The sequence below is a fragment of the Haliotis rubra genome, unplaced genomic scaffold (assembly GCF_003918875.1).
Source record: "Haliotis rubra isolate DU_JTF1 unplaced genomic scaffold, ASM391887v1 Scf1518, whole genome shotgun sequence".
In the NCBI taxonomy this organism is placed as follows: Eukaryota; Metazoa; Mollusca; class Gastropoda; order Lepetellida; family Haliotidae; genus Haliotis; species Haliotis rubra.
Genome location: NW_025765468.1, coordinates 113,766 through 134,423, shown reverse-complemented (window position 1 = coordinate 134,423; position 20,658 = coordinate 113,766). Strand labels below are relative to the sequence as shown.

General features: G+C 44.1%; 1 protein-coding gene across 1 annotated transcript in view; it reads right to left on the bottom strand.

Annotated features, from left to right (window-relative positions):
- LOC124270432 (E3 ubiquitin-protein ligase SHPRH-like) overlaps positions 1–20,658 on the bottom strand; it is a 146,864-nt gene that overhangs the window by 14,401 nt on the left and 111,805 nt on the right. The window contains exons 10-13 of the mRNA XM_046705467.1: positions 16,807–16,886; positions 3,242–3,286; positions 1,359–1,437; positions 205–368 (exon numbers count right to left, since the gene is read on the bottom strand). Coding sequence (XP_046561423.1) covers positions 205–368; positions 1,359–1,437; positions 3,242–3,286; positions 16,807–16,886 — 368 coding nt within the window. The remainder of the gene's footprint in view (positions 1–204; positions 369–1,358; positions 1,438–3,241; positions 3,287–16,806; positions 16,887–20,658) is intronic.

The following is a 20,658-nucleotide window of genomic DNA, read 5'->3' as shown; positions in this document are numbered from 1 at the left end:
ACCTAAATTTCTTTGACTTTATCATGTTTCATAACAAACATTCAACTTTTAGTGAGCATGAATGTATGTGAAGGTCATTCAAAATGAAGAAAGTGTGATGGAGTTCCTGTCCTCCGCTGGGGGCTGCCTGATGACCATGTCACAATTCACAAGTATATGAATTGTGGTCAGCACAGGACGGGTGTACTAAAGCAAGCAACAAACCTGATCCAACACATCTTTCTTTGCTGTGCGCCACAGTGCCTGTGACAGGGTGTGATACATAGGCTGAGTGATGCCATAGGTGAATGGCTGGTACAGCAGCTTGTTCCACCACAGTTGTACCCAGTAGGGATCCATACCCAGGAACAGCAGCAGGCCATACAGATCTGAATCAAGACAACTCTCACTCACACTAAGTTATAGTTCATATTTTCTTTTTGACACAATCACCTTTGATGGCAATTCACTTGGTCCAGCAATGTTATAGCTTTTTTATACCTTCTTTGTATGTTTTCCCCTTAGTCTCCCGAAGAAACACCTACTGAAGTTATGATGCTTCAACAGTCTCGAAAGGCTGAAGCCATGACTTTGCCAATGTCTTTGATTGAGGCGAGGTAGCATGTTTTCACTGTTAATTCTGTATTTTTGACTCAGGATCAAAGATGTACCCAGGTATATATATCTGAGTTCACCTGGTATCAGGTCAAGAGCTCTTGACTACCGGGTAATTCATTTAAGCAACCTTTTATGCCTCTGTCAACATTCAAGATACCAATCTTGCAGAGAGTTTGCTCATGGGAAGATTGTCAATTAAGATAGTCTTAACTAAACCAAATCTGAAGCCAAATGTTTCTGCAATGTGTTTAACAGCGACACATTAATCAGACTGCACCTTACGATGTACAGCCCCAACATGGATGCCAGTAGCGGCATTTCTGTGACAGCCTCACCTAGCTCATTTTCTGTACTGATTCTGAAAGGTTAAAATTCAGCAACCCATCTTATTTACAGCTGAAAATGAAGGAAAGTCTTCTCCAAGTGAATTCTTGTATTTCTTTTTTAATCATTTCTTTTCTTAACAAGTATTAAATAACAACTCCTTTCTCATAAGGCTCCATTATTGTGATGTTGATGTTACGTTCAAGTAAGTATTGTTGTAACCTGATCATAAGTTAATCATAACTACAAATGTTGGCATGTTTACAGTTGTATAACCACGCTGCAAGGAGATCTAACTCACTTGTACTTTTAGTTGCGCAATCTACATGAGGCCACAAATCTTTACATTTGCCCTCGTATTCCAAAACATTTTGACAGATTCTACTGAGCCGTTATTAATGTCAAAAGGATTAGTAAACATTTTTCAAAAAGCATACCTTGTACACTCTTCTGTATTGGAGTACCAGTGACACACCAACGATTAACTCCACTCAGTCGCAAGGCCATTTCTGCAGTCTGTAGATTATAGAAAAACACAGGTTTAAAAAACATGCAACTTTAATTCCTCACTACAGCTCCACTACACTAACACATAACATTCCTACCTAGTGCAACACTACACATTCCTACCTAGTGCATCACTACACATTCGTACCTAGTGCACCACTACACATTCGTACCTAGTGCACCACTACACTAACAAAACACATTCCTACCTAGTGCACCACTACACTAACAAAACACATTCCTACCTAGAGCACCACTACACATTCCTACCTAGTGCACCACTACACTAACACAACACATTCCTACCTAGTGCACCACTACACTAACAAAACACATTCCTACCTAGTGCAACACTTCACATTCCTACCTAGTGCACCTGTACACTAACACAACACATGCCTACCTAAAACAACACTACACTAACACAACACATTCCTACCTAGTGCAACACTAAACTAACACATAACATTCCTACCTAGTGCACCACTACACATTCCTACCTAGTGCACCACTACACTAACAAAACACATTCCTACCTAGTGCACCACTACACTAACAAAACACATTCCTACCTAGTGAAACACTACACTAACACATCACATTCCTCCCTAGTGCACCACTACACTAACACAACACATTCCTACCTAGTGCACCACTACGCATTCCTACCTAGTGCTCCACTACACTAACACAACACACTCCTACCTAGTGAAACACTACACTAACACATCACATTCCTTCCTAGTGCACCACTACACTAACAAAACACATTCCTACTTAGTGAAACACTACATTAACAAAACACATTCCTACCTAGTGCACCAATACACTAACAAAGCACATTCCTACTTAGTGAAACACTACACTAACACATAACATTCCTACCTAGTGCTCCACTACACATTCGTACCTAGTGCACCACTACACTAACACATCACATTCCTCCCTAGTGCACCACTACACTAACGCATAACATTCCTACCTAGTGCACCACTACACATTCGTACCTAGTGCAACACTACACTAACACAACACATTCCTACCTAGTGCACCACTACACTAACACATAACATTCCTACCTAGTGCACCACTACACATTCCTACCTAGTGCACCACTACACTAACACAACACATTCCTACCTAGTGCAACACTACACTAACACAACACATTCCTACTAGTGCAACACTACACTAACACAACACATTCCTACCTAGTGCAACACTACACATTCCTACCTAGTGCACCACTACACTAACAAAACACATTCCTACCTAGTGCACCACTACACTAACAAAACACATTCCTACTAGTGCAACACTACACTAATGCAACACATTCCTACCAAGTGCAACACTACACTAACTCAACACATTCCCACCTAGCGCTCCATTACACTAACACAACACATTCCTACCTATAGTTTGGCATGAAATACATGTGGACCCGTTTTTTGGTAAATATCTTTTCATCCAATGACCCAATCGATCTTAAACTGTGCAAGTGGATGTTTTGTCAGACAACCTAATCACATTGTAAATCACCGATTTTATGCATTTGTATTAAAGAATCTGTCTATGTAACTGTCAACAAAATAAACAGCAGAACGCAGAATGCTTGCAGAGGGAGGGAGCCATTGACCTGTAACAGCGGCAGTGTTGACTCCTGCACTGACACATATGGCGGACTCCTGCACTGACATACATGACTGACTTCTACACTGACATACATGACTGACTCTTTCACTGACACACATGACTGACTCTTTCACTGACACACATGACTGACTCCTGCTCTGACATTACAGGCTAGTACCTTAGTTGTGGTGCACTCCACCATCTGTGCTTCATCAAGACATATCTGAAATGTATACAAATCTTCATTCAGAAAGATCAAGCCTCACATCAAAATAGACTTACCATGGATTTTTCAGAATCATGCATGATAATCACATAATTTATCCTGTTTATCTTTGATGACCTTAAAACTATATTTGCTTCAAGGTTATTGCATGCATATAATCCAATGAGTAAGAAATTTGTCCCACATTCACAGAAGATGTGTGTGACCAAGTTAAATACAGAGTAAATCATTGAAATGTTTTAACTGTGACAAGCAACCAATTGTTTTGAGGAAAGTGGTTGCATGAAATTGGAAACTTTGAAATTGCCAGGTGTTTGGTGTTCATTGTAATACCATACAGTCACTATGGTAACAGTATCAACAGAGAAAGATGACATGTCAGCAAGATAATCATATCCATATGGTTCCCCTTCAAAACAGGCTTCAGAATGTAACTTTGATAGCCCATAGTATCACTAGCTTATGTCAGATAAGTGCAATAAATCAATAAATGACAGCATTACAAATAACAATGACATCCATCTCAGCATTCAATTCTGCAGCCATGTTATATATCCTACTGGCATAAAGTAACTGTGCATTATTTGATGTTTTGCCATATTTAATGCAAAAAGATAATAACATGAGTTGTGGTGTTTTCCTTAATCACTATTTAAGTGTTCACAGGATGACATTGAAATCTGTATGATTTGACACAAGGCATCGTGACACACCCTTGAAGAGATGTGTCACACGTCAGTTCACAAAGTCAGCATCATATGTGTCCACCATTGGCGTTGATGCAGGCTTGACAACAACGATGGATAGATGACACTAAGCGATTGAAGAGAGCTTGGGGATTGTTGTTCCATGTCTGAACCAAAGCTTGTCCCAATTCAGCTACCGTCAATGGAAGATTCTGGGCTTGACATAAACATCACTCCATTTCATCCCGATCTTGCTTGACAGGGGACAGGTCCAGAGAAACAGATGGCCAGGGGAGTACCAGAATGTTCAGGGCCCAATTGCACAGAGCAATCTTAGTTACAATCAATCTTAGGGCCTTACAATCAACTTTACAATCACCATACAATGGCCCTAATCTACTTGCACAAAGATCTTAGTGTGACTGTAAGACTGCATGGATTTAAGATCGCGATCTTAACTAATATCGAACTCTTCAACGGTGGAGGTAGGAATGTCTTGAACTCGACTCCTGTCTACAGTTGTCTGCAAATGCGCATAGCATGCTGTGCAAATAAAGAGTGGAACTGGTTACTGCACACAACACATACCTCCCTCAATCTCACCTTACATAATTTTCATGAAAAATAATCTTTTAAGGAAATGATTACGTGAAGCTAACACACATTTTTCTATATTTATATACTTATCCTATCTCACGACTTGCACCTCTCTCTCTTGCTTCGACTTTTAGTGGAACGACTGTAAACTTTTTTCCATAGGCCTCCTTGTCCATTCGCCCGTGCACTCCATGCTGCTCTCCTTAATTAGCTTCCTAGCTCCTAATAAAGCTTGCAGCATGCTCCACTAATTGCCCACGTGACTACCTTGATTGATCATTCTCATCTTGGAGCCAACGTTGTAATCTGAGTAGTGGGGAGGCCGGGCGGTCATCCATCGCGTGAGATAGGATAAATATATAAATATACAATTTATATTAAAATTTCCAAATTTTTAAACTTATCCTATCTCACGACTTGCACTTATCCCACGGTTGGACGGCGGGCCGCAGATTACCCTTCTGTCTGGACAGTGCGAACAGCTGGTCTTGGAGCTGTGTGGACTGATGACAACCGTAGATAGCGATGTACAAGGGAGGCCTATTACGCATGCACGCAACTCATATGCTTGTAGTGGGTTCTCCGGAACCCCTTGGCTTACTAAGCACAACGACTCCAAGGGAGATGGGTGCTCCCGAGCGATGTGGTGTTCGGCCGCAACCTTGTACAAGACAAGGGACGCAACTTCGCAAGTAAGCCTCGCCTTGCCACGATTTACAAGGTACCCCTGTAATTAAAGTCTTGCGGTTAGAATCGGGCCAGCCCCTGCTTCAAGAAGGCCCCCCAGACACCGACCGAGGCGGGTGAAAGAGAAACACAACTTGGCATCTCCAAGGTTTAACGTTCAGTTCCGGGCAGCATCAAATTGACCCTCACTCCTTTGCCTAAGCTTAGTCAAAGGTTGTGTCCGGCAACTTTGGAGGCAGAACGCAACGAAATCCACTGGAATTCGGGAGTGTCACACTTCACTGACGTAATTGCTCCGTGGAGTAGAGGTCAGTAAGCGTGAATGTCGAACACCTCTGCATCGTCATACTGATTGTGCCTAAGGTCCGTAGGGCCACGCTAGGTGGCCGTATTCCAATGCCTTGGTATGGAGGCCAAGTGAAGTAGTTCTTAAACCCATATAATGAGAACAAAAGGTTGAGATCCAGTTCAACTTTTATTCAGTATATACAAGGAAGTAGTAGCGCGAATGCGGAACCGTCCCTCATCTGCATTGTTGGGCCGATGTAAGCTGCTGAGCCAGTACAAGAGGTCCCAAATGGTGTAGTCCCTGGACATCCGTGACAGACAGGTCTCGCAGGTAATGTGAAGAGAAGACTGTATCAGAACGCCAGAAACAACCTTCCATGATAGCGGTCAAGGAGCAGTTGCTATGGAGGGCCATCGTCGAGGCTAGTGCACGAGTCTCATGAGGATTGGAAGCGGCTGGAGGAGGCAACCATGCAAAGGTGAGTACGCTCGCAGGGTCGTGGCACACATCCAGAAGGCCAATGTGGTCCGGGAAACCTCAGTTCTTGAAGCGGTCGACAAGGGTATGAAGAGGTGCTTCCGTAGCCGTTGACGATCCTTGGAGGCAGCAAGGTAAACATGTAGAGCCCTAACAGGGCAGAGTGTCAAATCTTCATTATCATCAGGCCCAAGAATGGTGGACAACGGGGGAATGGTTAACATCCGGTCTGGTTGCCCTGGCAGTTTTTTTTTCGCAATGAAGTCCCAGCAGAGACCCAGGAAAACCTTGCCATGCTTCTTCCGCTCAAACCGCACCCAAATGACATCAAGAGCATGCAGTTCAGATATACGAGCAGCAGTAGCCAAAGCTCTTAGGAAGAATGTCTTGAATGTCACTTGTTCCAAGTCCTTGTCTTCTAAAGGTTCATAATCTGCAGAAATCATATGACGAAGGACGATGGACAGATCCCAGGCCGGAGGTCTGAACTTCCTGGACTGGTCAGAGTCTATAGGAGCGTAGTAGACTCTGCGACTCGTGAAAAGTGGGAATCTTCGTGCCCGTGGTGGTAGCCAAAACCGAGTTAATGGCGGCTAAGTAGGTAGCTAACGTAGTACCCTTGAGTTTCTTAGTAGTGCGGAGATGCTGGACAAAACTCAGCAACGACCTGAGCCGAGGTGGAAGTGGTAGATGCAATTCCCCTAACCTTGCAATAGTCTTCAAACTTCTTCCACTTGTTGTCGTACAAGGAACGGGTTGAAGTATGATGCGCTGAAGTGATAATAATAATAATAATAATAATAGTTCATTTATAAAGCGCATATTTCCATGCACAATGCATGCTCAAAGCGCTGATGTCAGGACGAAAAGGCTTTTTGGAAAAGGTGGGTCTTTAGCGATGTTCGAAAGGTTGAAAGTTCTGTAATTTCTCTCAAATGTTGTGGGAGATGATTCCATTCTGAGGCTGCAGCATAAGAGAAAGTTCTTTGACCAAATTTAACTGTTCTGACTTTAGGAATACACAGAAGATTATGTTTCTCGGGGGCGGAGGGATCTTGTTGGTTTGTATGGAGAAAGGAGGTCGGACAGATATTGAGGTGCACTTCCAGAGAGACATCTGAAGGCGAGAATGCAGAGTTTAAAAGTGATGCGCTGTGGAATGGGCAACCAGTGGAGGTCCTTCAACACAGGGGTGATGTGAGCTGACTTGGGTGAAAGAGTGACTATTCTTGCTGCTGTGTTCTGAACCCGTTGCAGTCTACCAATCTGGGATTTTGTTGCACCAGCAAAGAGGCTGTTGCAGTAATCTAGTCTTGTCATCACCAATGAGAGGACAAGGATTTTAGCTGACTCATTTGTGAGAAGCTTTCGAATGTTTCCAATGTTTCTTCCGAGTAGGAAGCATGTCCTGCACAAGATGGTAATGTGCTGGTCCAATGACAGTTCAGGATCAACAGTCACGCCAAGGTCCTTAACACTGTTAGATAGTGGAACAGTGGTTTCGCCAAAGTGAAACGACTTGATGTTGGTCTGTTCTCGGCGAGGTGTTGTCCCTACCAGAAGACACTCTGTCTTGTCGTCATTTAGCTTCAGCTTGTTGGTGAACATCCATGACTTGATCTGGTCACAACACTCTGCCATGTGGTCTGTTGCAGAATGCCGTCGTCAGTTGGATTTGGTTTGAAGCTGTTATGAAGCTGGGTGTCATCGGCATACAACTGTGTGAGACTTGAAACTGGTCAATTAGAGTCCGAGATCCTTTGTGTATAGTGTGAAAAGGACCGGTCCCAGTACAGATCCCTGAGGAACACCACATTGGAGATGAGCGTTGTCAGAAGAGCAACCATCAATGAATACAGCCTGATGGCGATTTGTCAAATAAGATGTGAACCAATCCAGCACTATCCCATCAATACCAAAGTTATTCCTGAGACGAGACAGAAGCCTGCTATGATCAATGGTGTTAATGCTTGGCTGAGGTCGAGGAGGACCAATAAAGAAGTCATGTTATTGTCAACACTGAGTCTCAAGTCATTAAACACACGGACAAGAGCTGTCTCAGTACTGTGGTCCTTACGGTAAGCCGACTGATATGGCTCGTAGAGGTCATGATGCATCAGATGCTGAGATAACCTGTCTCCCACTGCTCTCTCTATCACCTTGGACATGAAGGTAAGGTTGGATACAGGGCGATAATTCTTGAGTTCATCTGGATCAGATTTGATTTCTTCAGAAGAGGTTTCACTATCGCTGATTTAAATGGAGTGGGCATGATGCCAAGTCTGAGGCTAGTGTTTATCATGTTTGTGAAGACAGGCACAAGAATATCAATGTTTTCTAATAGGAGTGGCGTAGGAATTGGGTCCAAAACACAAGATGTTGGCTTAGATTTCCAGATGAGTTTCATTATTTCGTCTTCGGGGAACTCTGTAAAGGAGTCGAACAACACCAATGCTTGTTGATCACACGAAGATATACTGTCTTGATCATCTGTAGAAGTTTCAATCATAGGTTTACGGATTTGCTCAATCTTATCGAAGAAAAATGATTGAAATGACTGAGCTATCTGCACAGAGTCTCCAAGATTTGGAAGTGGATTATGTGTCTCTTTACCAAGTAAGCTGAACATAAGTTGGTACAGTGAGTTTGGGTCATCCATACTGTCCCGGAGTTCATACAACTCTGTTTAGAACGCTTGATCTCATCTGTAACCCTGTTCCTTGCCTCACAGTAGATCTGTCTGTGAATCTCGAGATGAGATTTGCGCCATGTTCTTTCAGCTACTCTCCTGTGTGCCTTGGCCGAAATGATTTCAGGGGTCATAATCCAAGTTGTTTCTGGTCAGTATGGTATTAATTTCACCTTCTCGGGAGCATGATGATCAAGCAACTCAAGGAGTACTTTGTTGTAAAGTTCAGCGTATTGGTCTGGGTCAGATGGCAGAGCCTGTAAAAGTTCTGAGGACATGAGGTCTTGACTGAAAGCTTCTTTATCCATCTTCTTTATGTTTCTGCACCTAATGTGTTTCTTAGGATGGGGAGGTCTTTCAGTATCGAGGTCAACTGTCAATAGGTAGTGATCAGACACTTGAATGTCCTCAACACTAGTTCTGGTTACACACCTCACTGTGTTCTTAGTGAGCACCCAATCCAAGATATTACCACCCTTATGTGTGGTACCGTTCACTAGTTGAATGCAGTCTAAGGAGTCAAGAAGTTTTGACATATGGATAGTTTCAGTATTAGACGGATTGTCAAAATGTATATTTAAATCTCCCATCACGATTAGCCTTGATCTTTCAACAAGTTTCATCTCCATGAATGAGGAAAAATCTTGTAAAAACTGTGAAAACGTGTGACCATTCTTTTTTGAAGGTGGGGGGCGATACAATGCAACAAGGTTTGTTGTTGTTTTTCCCCGTGATAGTATGAAATCCAAAGTTTCAAAAGTTTCTGAGAACACGTTTGGCTTTGAAAGCGGCTTTACATAAAGGTGTGACTTATAGATAATTGCTATTCCGCCACCACGGCTTAGTCTTCGTTGATGCTGAAGCATGTAGCCATTTGGTGTCATAGCGGCCATCTTTGATTCATCACCTTGGTTACACAACCAAGTTTCTGTCAAGATCATTAAATCAATGTCTCTGTCAAGAATTAAATCCAGAATTACCTCACATTTGTTGCGAGAAGACTGCACATTTAGTAAGCACACTTTCAGGTTTGTTTGAACTTTAGAAATATTATAAGAGTTCAATTTTTTCTGACCTGTTTTAAGCCTAAGCAAGCCTTGCTTTTGTTTCCTTGTTCCTGATCGTTTCCCTCTTCTTTTACGTTTTCTCACCGATTTACTAGATTGCTGATTGGTAGCATTGATGACTGACTGAGTTTAGTTTTACGCCGCTTTTAGCAATATTCCAGCAATATCACGGCGGGGGACACCAGAAATGGGCTTAACACATTGTGCCCATGTGGGGAATCGAACCCGGGTCTTCGGCGTGACGAGCCAACGCTTTAACCACTAGACTACCCCACCGCCCGGTAGCATTGATGTGTAACAATGGGAAAGGTGTGGTCCATACAATAGGTTGAAACCAAGAGTCTCCAATAAGGAGAAGTTCATCTCTGGTGTATAATACAAGCCTCCCCTGTCCCATGTCCTGGCTTGGATCAATCACAGAACAATAGGTAGTCCTTTGTACTTGGTATGTGAGCCACAACTCACAGATTGAAAATACATGCAAAATTGCAACAATTTGCATCAAAAAGTTTTTTCAGCAATATTTTCACCAACATTTTGACATCATTAGAAAGGAAATGTCTTCATGTATATCCATGTAAAAAGTTGTACACAACAGATGCCTCCTGCCACAGAAATCTGACAAAGTCTGAGGAGCAAAGTGAAAGCCGTGCAGCCTGTGAGGCGCTTGCTAGAATAATGGTACAATACAGCGATTTCTATGCCCGTACCTTCAGGCCGACAACCCCAAGGAACTACTTTGCCTTCTAAGACCACTTCGTCCAGTCCTTCAATGGTGGCTCGACGAACGGAATGTTAGCTGTGGCTACTTGGCGAGAGTAGCCCTTAGCTATGAGAGACCTCTGAAGATGCGCTAAACGTGTAGATTGAGGGTCTCAGGTGACCCGTGGCGCAGTTGCGAGTGAGGGTGAAGAAGTAGGTCGTCCCGGTTGGGAAGCGGGACTGGGTTTGGCTCAGCCAGGCTTCTTAGGTTGACGAACCAACTTCTCGCTGGCAAGTAGGGTGCGACCAAAAGCAGTAGTATGTTGCTGGTGGCCAATAGTTTCTGTATTACTTTTGGTAGCAGAGCTGGAGGGGGGAACGCGTAGGCATTGAGACCCTCCCATGATATTGCCAACGCATCGAGGTCCTACGCCACGGAGTCTGGGATTGGTGATACGAACTTTGGAAGTTGGTTGTTGAACCTTGTGGCGAACAGATCTATTTGAGGCCGTGATAACGGGTAGATCATCGACTGAAAGATCTGGGGCAGTAACTTCCACTCTGTTGGGGATGGTCGGTTGGATCAGAACATGGCATCGGCGATCACATTTTTTAACCCGGGAATGTGTCTGGCTCTGGCTACGATGTTGGGTAAGTCGATGAGATGGAAGAACCTGATCGCCCATTGTAGCAGATTCGCCGAGCCTCTCGAGCCTAGATGATTTATATACCAAACCACTGTCGAATTGTCTGATTGGATCAACAGACTGGTTGATTGAAGCTCTGTTACCCAATGTGAGATGGCTTGAATTACCGCCTTAAATTCCAGCTCATTTATATGAAGTACCCGTTCATTGGATGACCACAGCTCGACCACTTGGTGGTCGAGGAAGTGAGCTCCCCAACCCATGAGGGATGCATCGACGAATAGGTGATGAGTCGGTGCAAAGGGCATCATAGAGACTCCGGCGCAAACATTCCGTTCGTCGAGCCACCATTGAAGGACAGGACGAAGTGGTTCTAGAAGGCAAAGTAGTTCCTTGGGGTTGTCGGCCTGAAGGTACGGGCGTAGAAATCGCTGTATTGGCCGAAGTTGGAGCTGGCCTCTGTACGTTAAGGCTTGAGCTGACGTCAGAAGGCCCAGTAGCTCCTGCCACTGTCGTAAGGTTCTCGCCTGAGACAATGCTGGAGGAATGCATTGCTGAATCTTTATCCACCTGTTGTGAGGGACGAACATCAACCCCTGACGAGTGTCAAACAGTGCTCCGATGAATTGGAGTTTCTGAGTCGGTATTAGTTCCGATTTCGCGATGTTCAACAGCCACCCTAACTGTCTAAGCAGCGTGGTGGTGAACTGTAGCTGGCGAAGCAATACGATCGGATCCTGTTGAGCCTGGATGCAATCGTCTATGTAGCTTTCGAAGGTGATCCCTTGAAAGTGGAGGAAGCTTATTATGGGCTTGGTAATTCGGGTAAAAAGCCACGGGGCCGTGGAAATTCCAAATGGTAGGACTTTCCATTGGTAGTGATTCCCGTTGAACACGAAGCAAAGGTACTTCCGGTGTTCTGGATGTATCGGAAGGTGAAGATAAGCATCCTGAAGATTTAGGCTGATGAGGACGTCTCCCTTCTTCAGAATGGTGCATAAAAGGTTGATCGACACCATCCTGAAGTGAGGCGGTGGAAGCAGGAATCGGGCATTGTACAACTTCATATTGAAGATGAGGCGGAGTTTGTTGGAATTTTTCTTTGGAAGCAAGAAGATGGGGGAGTAGAATCCTGGAGTGATGGGCGATAGACCTAGGAGCTCTATCGCGAGTTTGTCTAATAGCGTACCTATTGTGGATTGCAGAGTCTGAAGCTGGTCCACAGGATATGAGCGATGAGCCGGATGCCGTGAAGTAGCAGGTTGGTGACGTACGGATCTTTGAGGATGGTCCAAATCGGGGGGAAGATCTGCACTCTCCCGCCTACCGGAGTGTTGTAAATTGGAACGACTGGGGGCGGGAGGTCCCAGTCGTGCGATAGAATCAAGCCGTCACTGCTTCCCGGCGCTGGTCCCTGGGCCAGAGTTGGTCCTGGGGGGGGGCGACAGGAGGAACCACCACGGCCAGATCTGTTTCCTCTGCCACGGCCTTGAGTGGATGTGCCACGAAAAAGATTGCGTAAATCCGAATTGGTAGGGGTGAACTGTGCAGTTCGACGCTGTTTTAATGAGTCCTGAAGCTGTGACTTCTGTATCTTTAACAGTTCAATCGAGACTTGAAAGTGGGTTTCTTTATCAACTTTAGTAGATACTTCTTGGGATGCTACCATTGAAGGGGAGTAAGTAAACCAAGGCTGGCGAAACTGTTCTGTTTTAAATCGCTCCTCCCATGAAGAGATGTTAAGGGGTCCACGTCGGCAAACAGCAAGAGTGTAGCCCCAAAAATGAGACAACTGATCCACGATATATTCTTATATATTCATAATAACATGTATTCTATGAGCCATGTCATCTGTATCTATTGACCACCACATGTATTGCGTCGTCATAGCATTGTGACGTCATAAGCATTGTGACGTCACGGCCAGAGTTAACAGTTACTGTTCAGTTTACCTGATGATGGGGCCAGAACAAGCCCTGAAACGTTGTACTCGAGAATAAAAAGAAGATGTAACCCAGAAAAAAATCTCTATGTTCATGATCCAGGATAATTTGGAACTGGTCCAGAGCTAAAGTCATGAATCCTCGGATGTAAGCGTCTTGATCAGAGTAAGTATGCTCCAGAGCAGTGTTAACAGTGTCGACTGCTGCAATCATGCAACTAACAGATGGCAATGTCTTTCTCATGGCTGAATCCATGTGAGCCAACTCTCGGTCCTCAATAAGGTAGGGCGAAGCAGCTCGTTTGCCACACAGGATTCCAATATCCTCATCAACTGTTGGAGCTGTAGAAATTTTTGTTAGGCCGTGGACATGAGAGGTAGAAGGATTATATCTGGGAGCAGAGAATCCGTCCTTAATTCGTTTCAGGCTCTTGAAACCATCATTTAGTGTACTGGATAATTTCAGAATAGAAGGTCGAGGTGGTAGGGTGATGGTAGACCAATCCCGGAGTATAAGAGTGATCCAGGTCATCTGCTGAAGTACTAAAGGGAAGTTGGAGCTTCTTAACAATCCAAAGGAGTACCTGAGGTGTCTCAACTGCTGCAAAGCTACCCCCAGGTGTAGATAACTCAGAGTGAGCGGGAGTTGCAGGCATGGCTATTTGAACTGGATCAATCTCAGGAGGTGGGCCAGATGAAGAGCCAGGAGCTACCGAAGCCGGATGGGCTGGAGTAGAAGGCTGTATTTGGTTCCAGGCTAAGGTTATGGCCCTGATCATCATATTTAGATCCGGAGTCGCTGTAAGAGTGGGATTGTTATCAGGTTCCCATGACTCAGCGATGATCCTAGAGTGAGTCGAAGGATTCTCAGAGCGTGTAGACGGAACATCATAAGAGACTGTAGGCCTATTAGTGGTATCAGAGCAATGATCACCCAAACGTCATTCAGAGGAACTGTATCGAGATCTCGACGTGGTAAGTACCGAAGTAGGTTGGTAAGCCGGTGATCTGGATTCCCTAGTATGGCTAGGTGATCCGGTATGATATGAAAAACTAGTCCGGGTCAATGTAGTTCTAGTTGGTGATCTGGTTCTGATTGGAGCTCTGGTTCGACCATCTGAATAGGATCGGCCATGAGATGTGGATCTGTACTTTGATCCCGACTGGTCAATGGCTCTGTAAGGTGATCTAGATCGTATAGGTGACCTGGGTTGGTGAGATGATCTGGATTTATAAAGTGATCTGGATCAATTCGATGCACTAACTGGAAACTGTGATTGTGATCTGGATCTATAAGGTGATCTGGAACTATAGGGTGATCTGGTTTGCAGTTGTGATCTGGCTTGATTTGGTGATCTGGATCGGTCTGGCGATCTACTTCAATGTTGTGATCTGGATCGGTTAGGTGACCTAGATCGGTCCGGTGATCTGATTCGAGGTTGTGATCTGGATCCATTCGGTGATCTGGATCGGTCCGGTGATCTGATTCGAAGTTGTGATCTGGATCGGTTAGGTGATCTGGATCGATTAGGTGATCTGGATCGGTCCGATGATCTACTTCGATGTTGTGATCTGGATCGATCCGGTGATCTTGATCGGCTAGGTGATCTAGATTGGGCTTGTGATGGTGATCTGGATCGTGAAGGTGATCTAGATCATTGTGGTGATCTAGAATGATGTGGCGATCTGGATTGGCGATTAGGTGACGAAACCTGAAGTGTTGATTCATGATGAACGTCCCACGGCGGCGCTGCTATAGCCAGCTCCGTCCGGTTCAATGAACTGTGGGGAGACAGTTGGCTGGTTGAACACGGTTGGCCAGGCTCCAAACAAACTGAGACAGTCGAGGGGATATGTACCGATGATCTGGATGATGATAGTGTCGATCTAAGGTCCCCTGGTAGTGTAGATGGGACAGGCAACGATGAATTATCGATCACAACCACCCGCGAGTGATCTGACACTATGGAAGCAGGTTATTGATGTGTATGTAATAGGTGCCAAACGTCCTCAGATAAGTAAGAATCTGATGAAGCGTCCATAAAATCCTCTTGAACCACAGATGTTGCTCTCTTGCGTGAAGGTACGATTTTCTGTTGCTGTAACTTGATACGCTTGGCGGGAGTGGGATCAGAATCTGTTGATTTCCTGTCCCTATCAGCGATTCTCCAGGAGCACACACGAAGGTAGGCCTTAAAATCCTCATCTTTTAGTGAAATACACTTGCAACATAGTTTGTTCCAGTTACATTGTCCAATACAGTCACTGCAAGACGAGTGAGGGTCGAGGGACGAATAATTCGTCTTGCATTGAGCACAAACATTCCTTTTCCTTGACTGATTATCAGTTTTCCCCATGATGTTAGGGTGAAATAATGTGCCTAATATACAGCACGTCCACACAGTCGTGCGACAAGAAAGAGAATGATCATTCAAGGTAGTCACGTGGGCAATTAGTGGAGCATGCTGCAAGCTTTATTTGGGACTAGGAAGCTAATTAAGGAGAGCAGCATGGAGTGCACGGGCGAATGGACAAGGAGGCCTATGGAAAAAAGTTTACAGTTGTTCCACTAAAAGTCGAAGCAAGAGAGAGAGGTGCAAGTCATGAGATAGGATAAGTTTAAAAATTGAGACATTGCAACTCCAGAAATACCTACCCATGATTTTTGAAAATGTTGAAAGACGAAAAAATACAGTAATAAATTTGGGTCTAGATTTAGTGACTTAAGAATTATGAAAATTAAAACATAAAATATATACAAAACTTCCTTATGATATAGCACCTAAATGTGTGGTTTACCAGTGGTTGCCAATGAAATATTGTTTAATATGCATCTGTTCGGGGGTTTGGTGTAAAACCCCAAATATATCCCACAAGTAATAATTTTGTAAAGATATGAAAAGGTGACATGACTACGGGAGAAACATGAAATATGAATAAATATTTCGTTCATGTAGTATGTGTTGTTAAATACTTATTCACAGTATGTTAATTATTTAACCCTGTTTCGTTGCATAAGCTGCATTTCTTAATTTCCATTGATTATTATTTCACTAGCTCCACCTGTCGTAGACAGCTGATGATTATGCTCTCAATTATCATACAAGTTTCTGTAGATGATTTGGAATAGTCCTGCATTTTCTGTGCAATAATTTCCAAGTATGAAGATCAAGTGAGTGTAATTTTCTGTACATTATGGAAGAAATTCTCCAGATATTTGAGTGGAGAAGTCTCTGTGATGATTCTCCACAAACCCTGAATTGAGAAACTGTCCATCTGAGCTAGCCAGTCCGAGTTGTAGGCATCTGTGTACAGGTGATGTTACGGTGCTGGGAATACAAGCTAAATGACACATATGTAGTCACTGCATGTCAACCAGCTGAGTGGATCCTGGAGCATTTGGAGGGAAATGTACTGATTTCATATGGGTGTATGTATGCAATGTTTTTCATAAAGTTTATAAATTGCATCACATTAAAGTTTTCTATTATGTTTCACAAAACACAGAAACTTTCTGGTAAGTATAAATAACAGGAGCAGAACCATATCTGCTTGGGCAATAGGTTGATGAACACATTTCTACAACCATGCAGTAAAGGTCCTCATGAATAATAACTATGCATTATGCGGATGACTGTCATTTTGTCAAAATCACATCAAATTTTTGTCAGCACTCTTGTCAAGGCCTCTGAAGAATGATTGGGATCTGCTATATAACATATAATTCAACTTACTCTCCACCATTCCACAGCTATGATCGGACTTGGAATGGCCATGAATCGTTTCCTATGCCGGAACCTTCGTCCTGCAGAGCCTGCAAGACAGATTGAGGATCTCAATAAAAGCCTCCTGCAAGACATTTTCAACATCGACCTAAACTAGAAACATATATTTTATGCATACCACACCATCACCAAATATACTTCTGTGAGACATGTACATCCTCTTTCTGGATAAGATCTGTTTGTACCAGACACTGACCCCTTCTATCTGTACTAGACACTGACACCGTCTATCTGTACCAGACACTGACCCCTTCTATCTGTACCAGACACTGACACCTTCCATCTGTACCAGACACTGATACTGTCTATCTGTACCAGACAATGACCCCTTCTATCTGTACCAGACACTGACCCTTCTATCTGTACCAGACACTGACACCGTCTATCTGTACCAGACACTGATCTCTTCTGTCTGTACAAGACACTGGCCCCTTCTATCTGTACTAGACACTGATCCCTTCTATCTGTACTAGACACTGACACCTTGTATCTATACTAGACACTAATGCCTTCAATCTGTACTAGACACTGACACCGTCTATCTGAACTAGACACTGATCCCATCTATCTGCACTAGACACTGATCCCTTCTATCTGTACCAGACACTGAACCCTTCTATCTGTACCAGAGACTGATCCCTTCTATCTGTACTAGACACTGATCCCTTCTATCTGTACCAGACACTGACCCAATCTATCTGTACCAGACACTGATCCCTTCTATCTGTACCAGACACTGACCCTTCTATCTGTACTAGACACTGACATCGTCTATCTGTACCAGACACAGACACTGACCCCATCTATCTGTACCAGACACTGCTCCCTTCTATCTGTACTAGACACTGATCCCTTCTATCTGTACTACACACTGACACTATCTGTACCAGACACTGATCCCTTCTATCTGTACCAGACACTGACCCCTTCTATCTGTACCAGACACTGACATCGTCTATCTGAACTAGACACTGATCCCATCTATCTGCACTAGACACTGATCCCTTCTATCTGTACCAGACACTGAACCCTTCTATCTGTACCAGAGACTGATCCTATCTATCTGTACTAGACACTGATCCCTTCTATCTGTACCAGACACTGACCCAATCTATCTGTACCAGACACTGATCCCTTCTATCTGTACCAGACACTGACCCTTCTATCTGTACTAGACACTGACATCATCTATCTGTACCAGACACAGACACTGACCCCATCTATCTGTACCAGACACTGCTCCCTTCTATCTGTACTAGACACTGATCCCTTCTATCTGTACTACACACTGACACTGTCTATCTGTACAAGACACTGATCCCTTCTATCTGTACCAGACACTGACCCCTTCTATCTGTACCAGACACTGACATCGTCTATCTGTACTAGACACAGACACTGACCCCATCTATCTGTACCAGACACTGCTCCCTTCTATCTGTACTAGACACTGATCCCTTCTATCTGTACTACACACTGACACTGTCTATCTGTACCAGACACTGATCCCTTCTATCTGTACCAGACACTGATCCCTTCTATCTGTACCAGACACTGATCCCTTCTATCTGTACCAGACACTGACACTGTCTATCTGTACCTGACACTGATCCCTTCTATCTGTACCAGACACTCACCCCTTCTATCTGTACCAGACACTGATCCCTTCTATCTGTACCAGACACTGATCCCTTCTATCTGTACCATGATCCCTTCTATCTGTACCAGACACTGACCCCATTTATCTGTACCAGACACTGCTCCCTTCTATCTGTACTAGACACTGATCCCTTCTATCTGTACTACACACTGACACTGTCTATCTGTACCAGACACTGATTCCTTCTATTTGTACTAGACACTGACACCGTCTATCTGTGCCTGACACTGATCCCTTCTATTTGTACCAGACACTGACACCGTCTATCAGTACCAGACACTGATCCCTTCTATCTGTACCAGAGACTGACACCATCTATCTGTACCAGACACTGCTCACTTCTATCTGTACCAGACACTGATCCCTTCTATCTGTACTAGACACTGACACCCTCTATCTGTACCAGACACTGCACCCTTCTATCTGTACTAGACACTGATCCCTTCTATCTGTACCAGACACTGATCCCTTCTATCTGTACCAGACACTGACCCCTTTGATCTGTACCAGACACTGACCCCATCTATCTGTACCAGACACTGACACCGTCTATCTGTACAAGACACTGATCCTTCTATTTGTACCAGACACTGACACCGTCTATCAGTACCAGACACTGATCCCTTCCATCTGTACCAGAGACTGACACCATCTATCTGTACCAGACACTGACACCGTCTATCTGTACAAGACACTGACCCCTTCTATCTGTACCATGATCCCTTCTATCTGTACCAGACACTGACCAATTCTATCTGCACTAGACACTGACACCGTCTATCTGTACTAGACGCTGATCCCATATATCTGTACCAGACACTGACCCCTTTTATCTGTACTAGACACTGAACCCATCTATCTGTACCAAACGTTGACACCGTCTATCTGTAACAGACACTGACCCCGTCTATCTGTACTAGACACTGACACCGTCTATCTGTACTAGACCCTGATCCCGTCTATCTGTAACAGACACTGACAGTGTCTATCTGTACCAGACACTGATCTCTTCTGTCTGTACCAGACACTGATCCCTTCTATCTGTACCAGACACTGATCCCTTGTATCTGTACCAGACACTGATACCTTGTATCTATAACAGACACTAATGCCTTCTATCTGTACTAGACACTGACACTGTCTATCTGAACTAGACACTGATCCCATCTATCTGTACTAGACACTGATCCCTTCTATCTGTACCAGATACTGATCCCTTCTATCTGTACTAGAGACTGATCCCATTTATCTGTACTAGACACTGATCCCTTCTATCTGTACCAGACACTGACCCCTTTGATATGTACCAGACACTGACCCCATTTATCTGTACTAGACACTGACACCTTCTATCTGTACCAGACACTGATCCCTCCTATTTGTACCAGACACTGACAGCGTCTATCAGTACCAGACACTGATCCCTTCTATCTGTACCAGAGACTGACACCATCTATCTGTACCAGACACTGACACCGTCTATATGTACAAGACACTGACCCCTTCTATCTGTACCATGATCCCTTCTCTCTGTACCGGACACTGACCAATTCTATCTGTACTAGACACTGACACCATCTATCAACCAGACGCTGATCCCATATATCTGTACCAGACACTGACCCCTTTTATCTGTACTAGACACTGACAGCGTCTATCTGTACCAGACACTGATCTCTTCTGTCTGTACTAGACACTGGCCCCTTCTATCTGTACCAGACACTGATCCCTTCTATCTGTACTAGACACTGACACCTTGTACCTATACCAGAAACTAATGCCTTCTATCTGTACTAGACACTGACACCGTCTATCTGAACTAGACACTGATCCCATCTATCTGCACTAGACACTGATCCCTTCTATCTGTACCAGACACTGACACCGTCTATCTGTACCAGAGACTGATCCTATCTATCTGTACTAGACACTGATTCCTTCTATCTGTACCAGACACTGACCCAATCTATCTGTACCAGACACTGACCCCTTTTATCTGTACCAGACACTGACCCTTCTATCTGTACTAGACACTGACACCGTCTATCTGTACTAGACACTGACACCATCTATCTGTACCAGACACTGCTCCCTTCTATCTGTACTAGACACTGATCCCTTCTATCTGTGCCAGACACTGA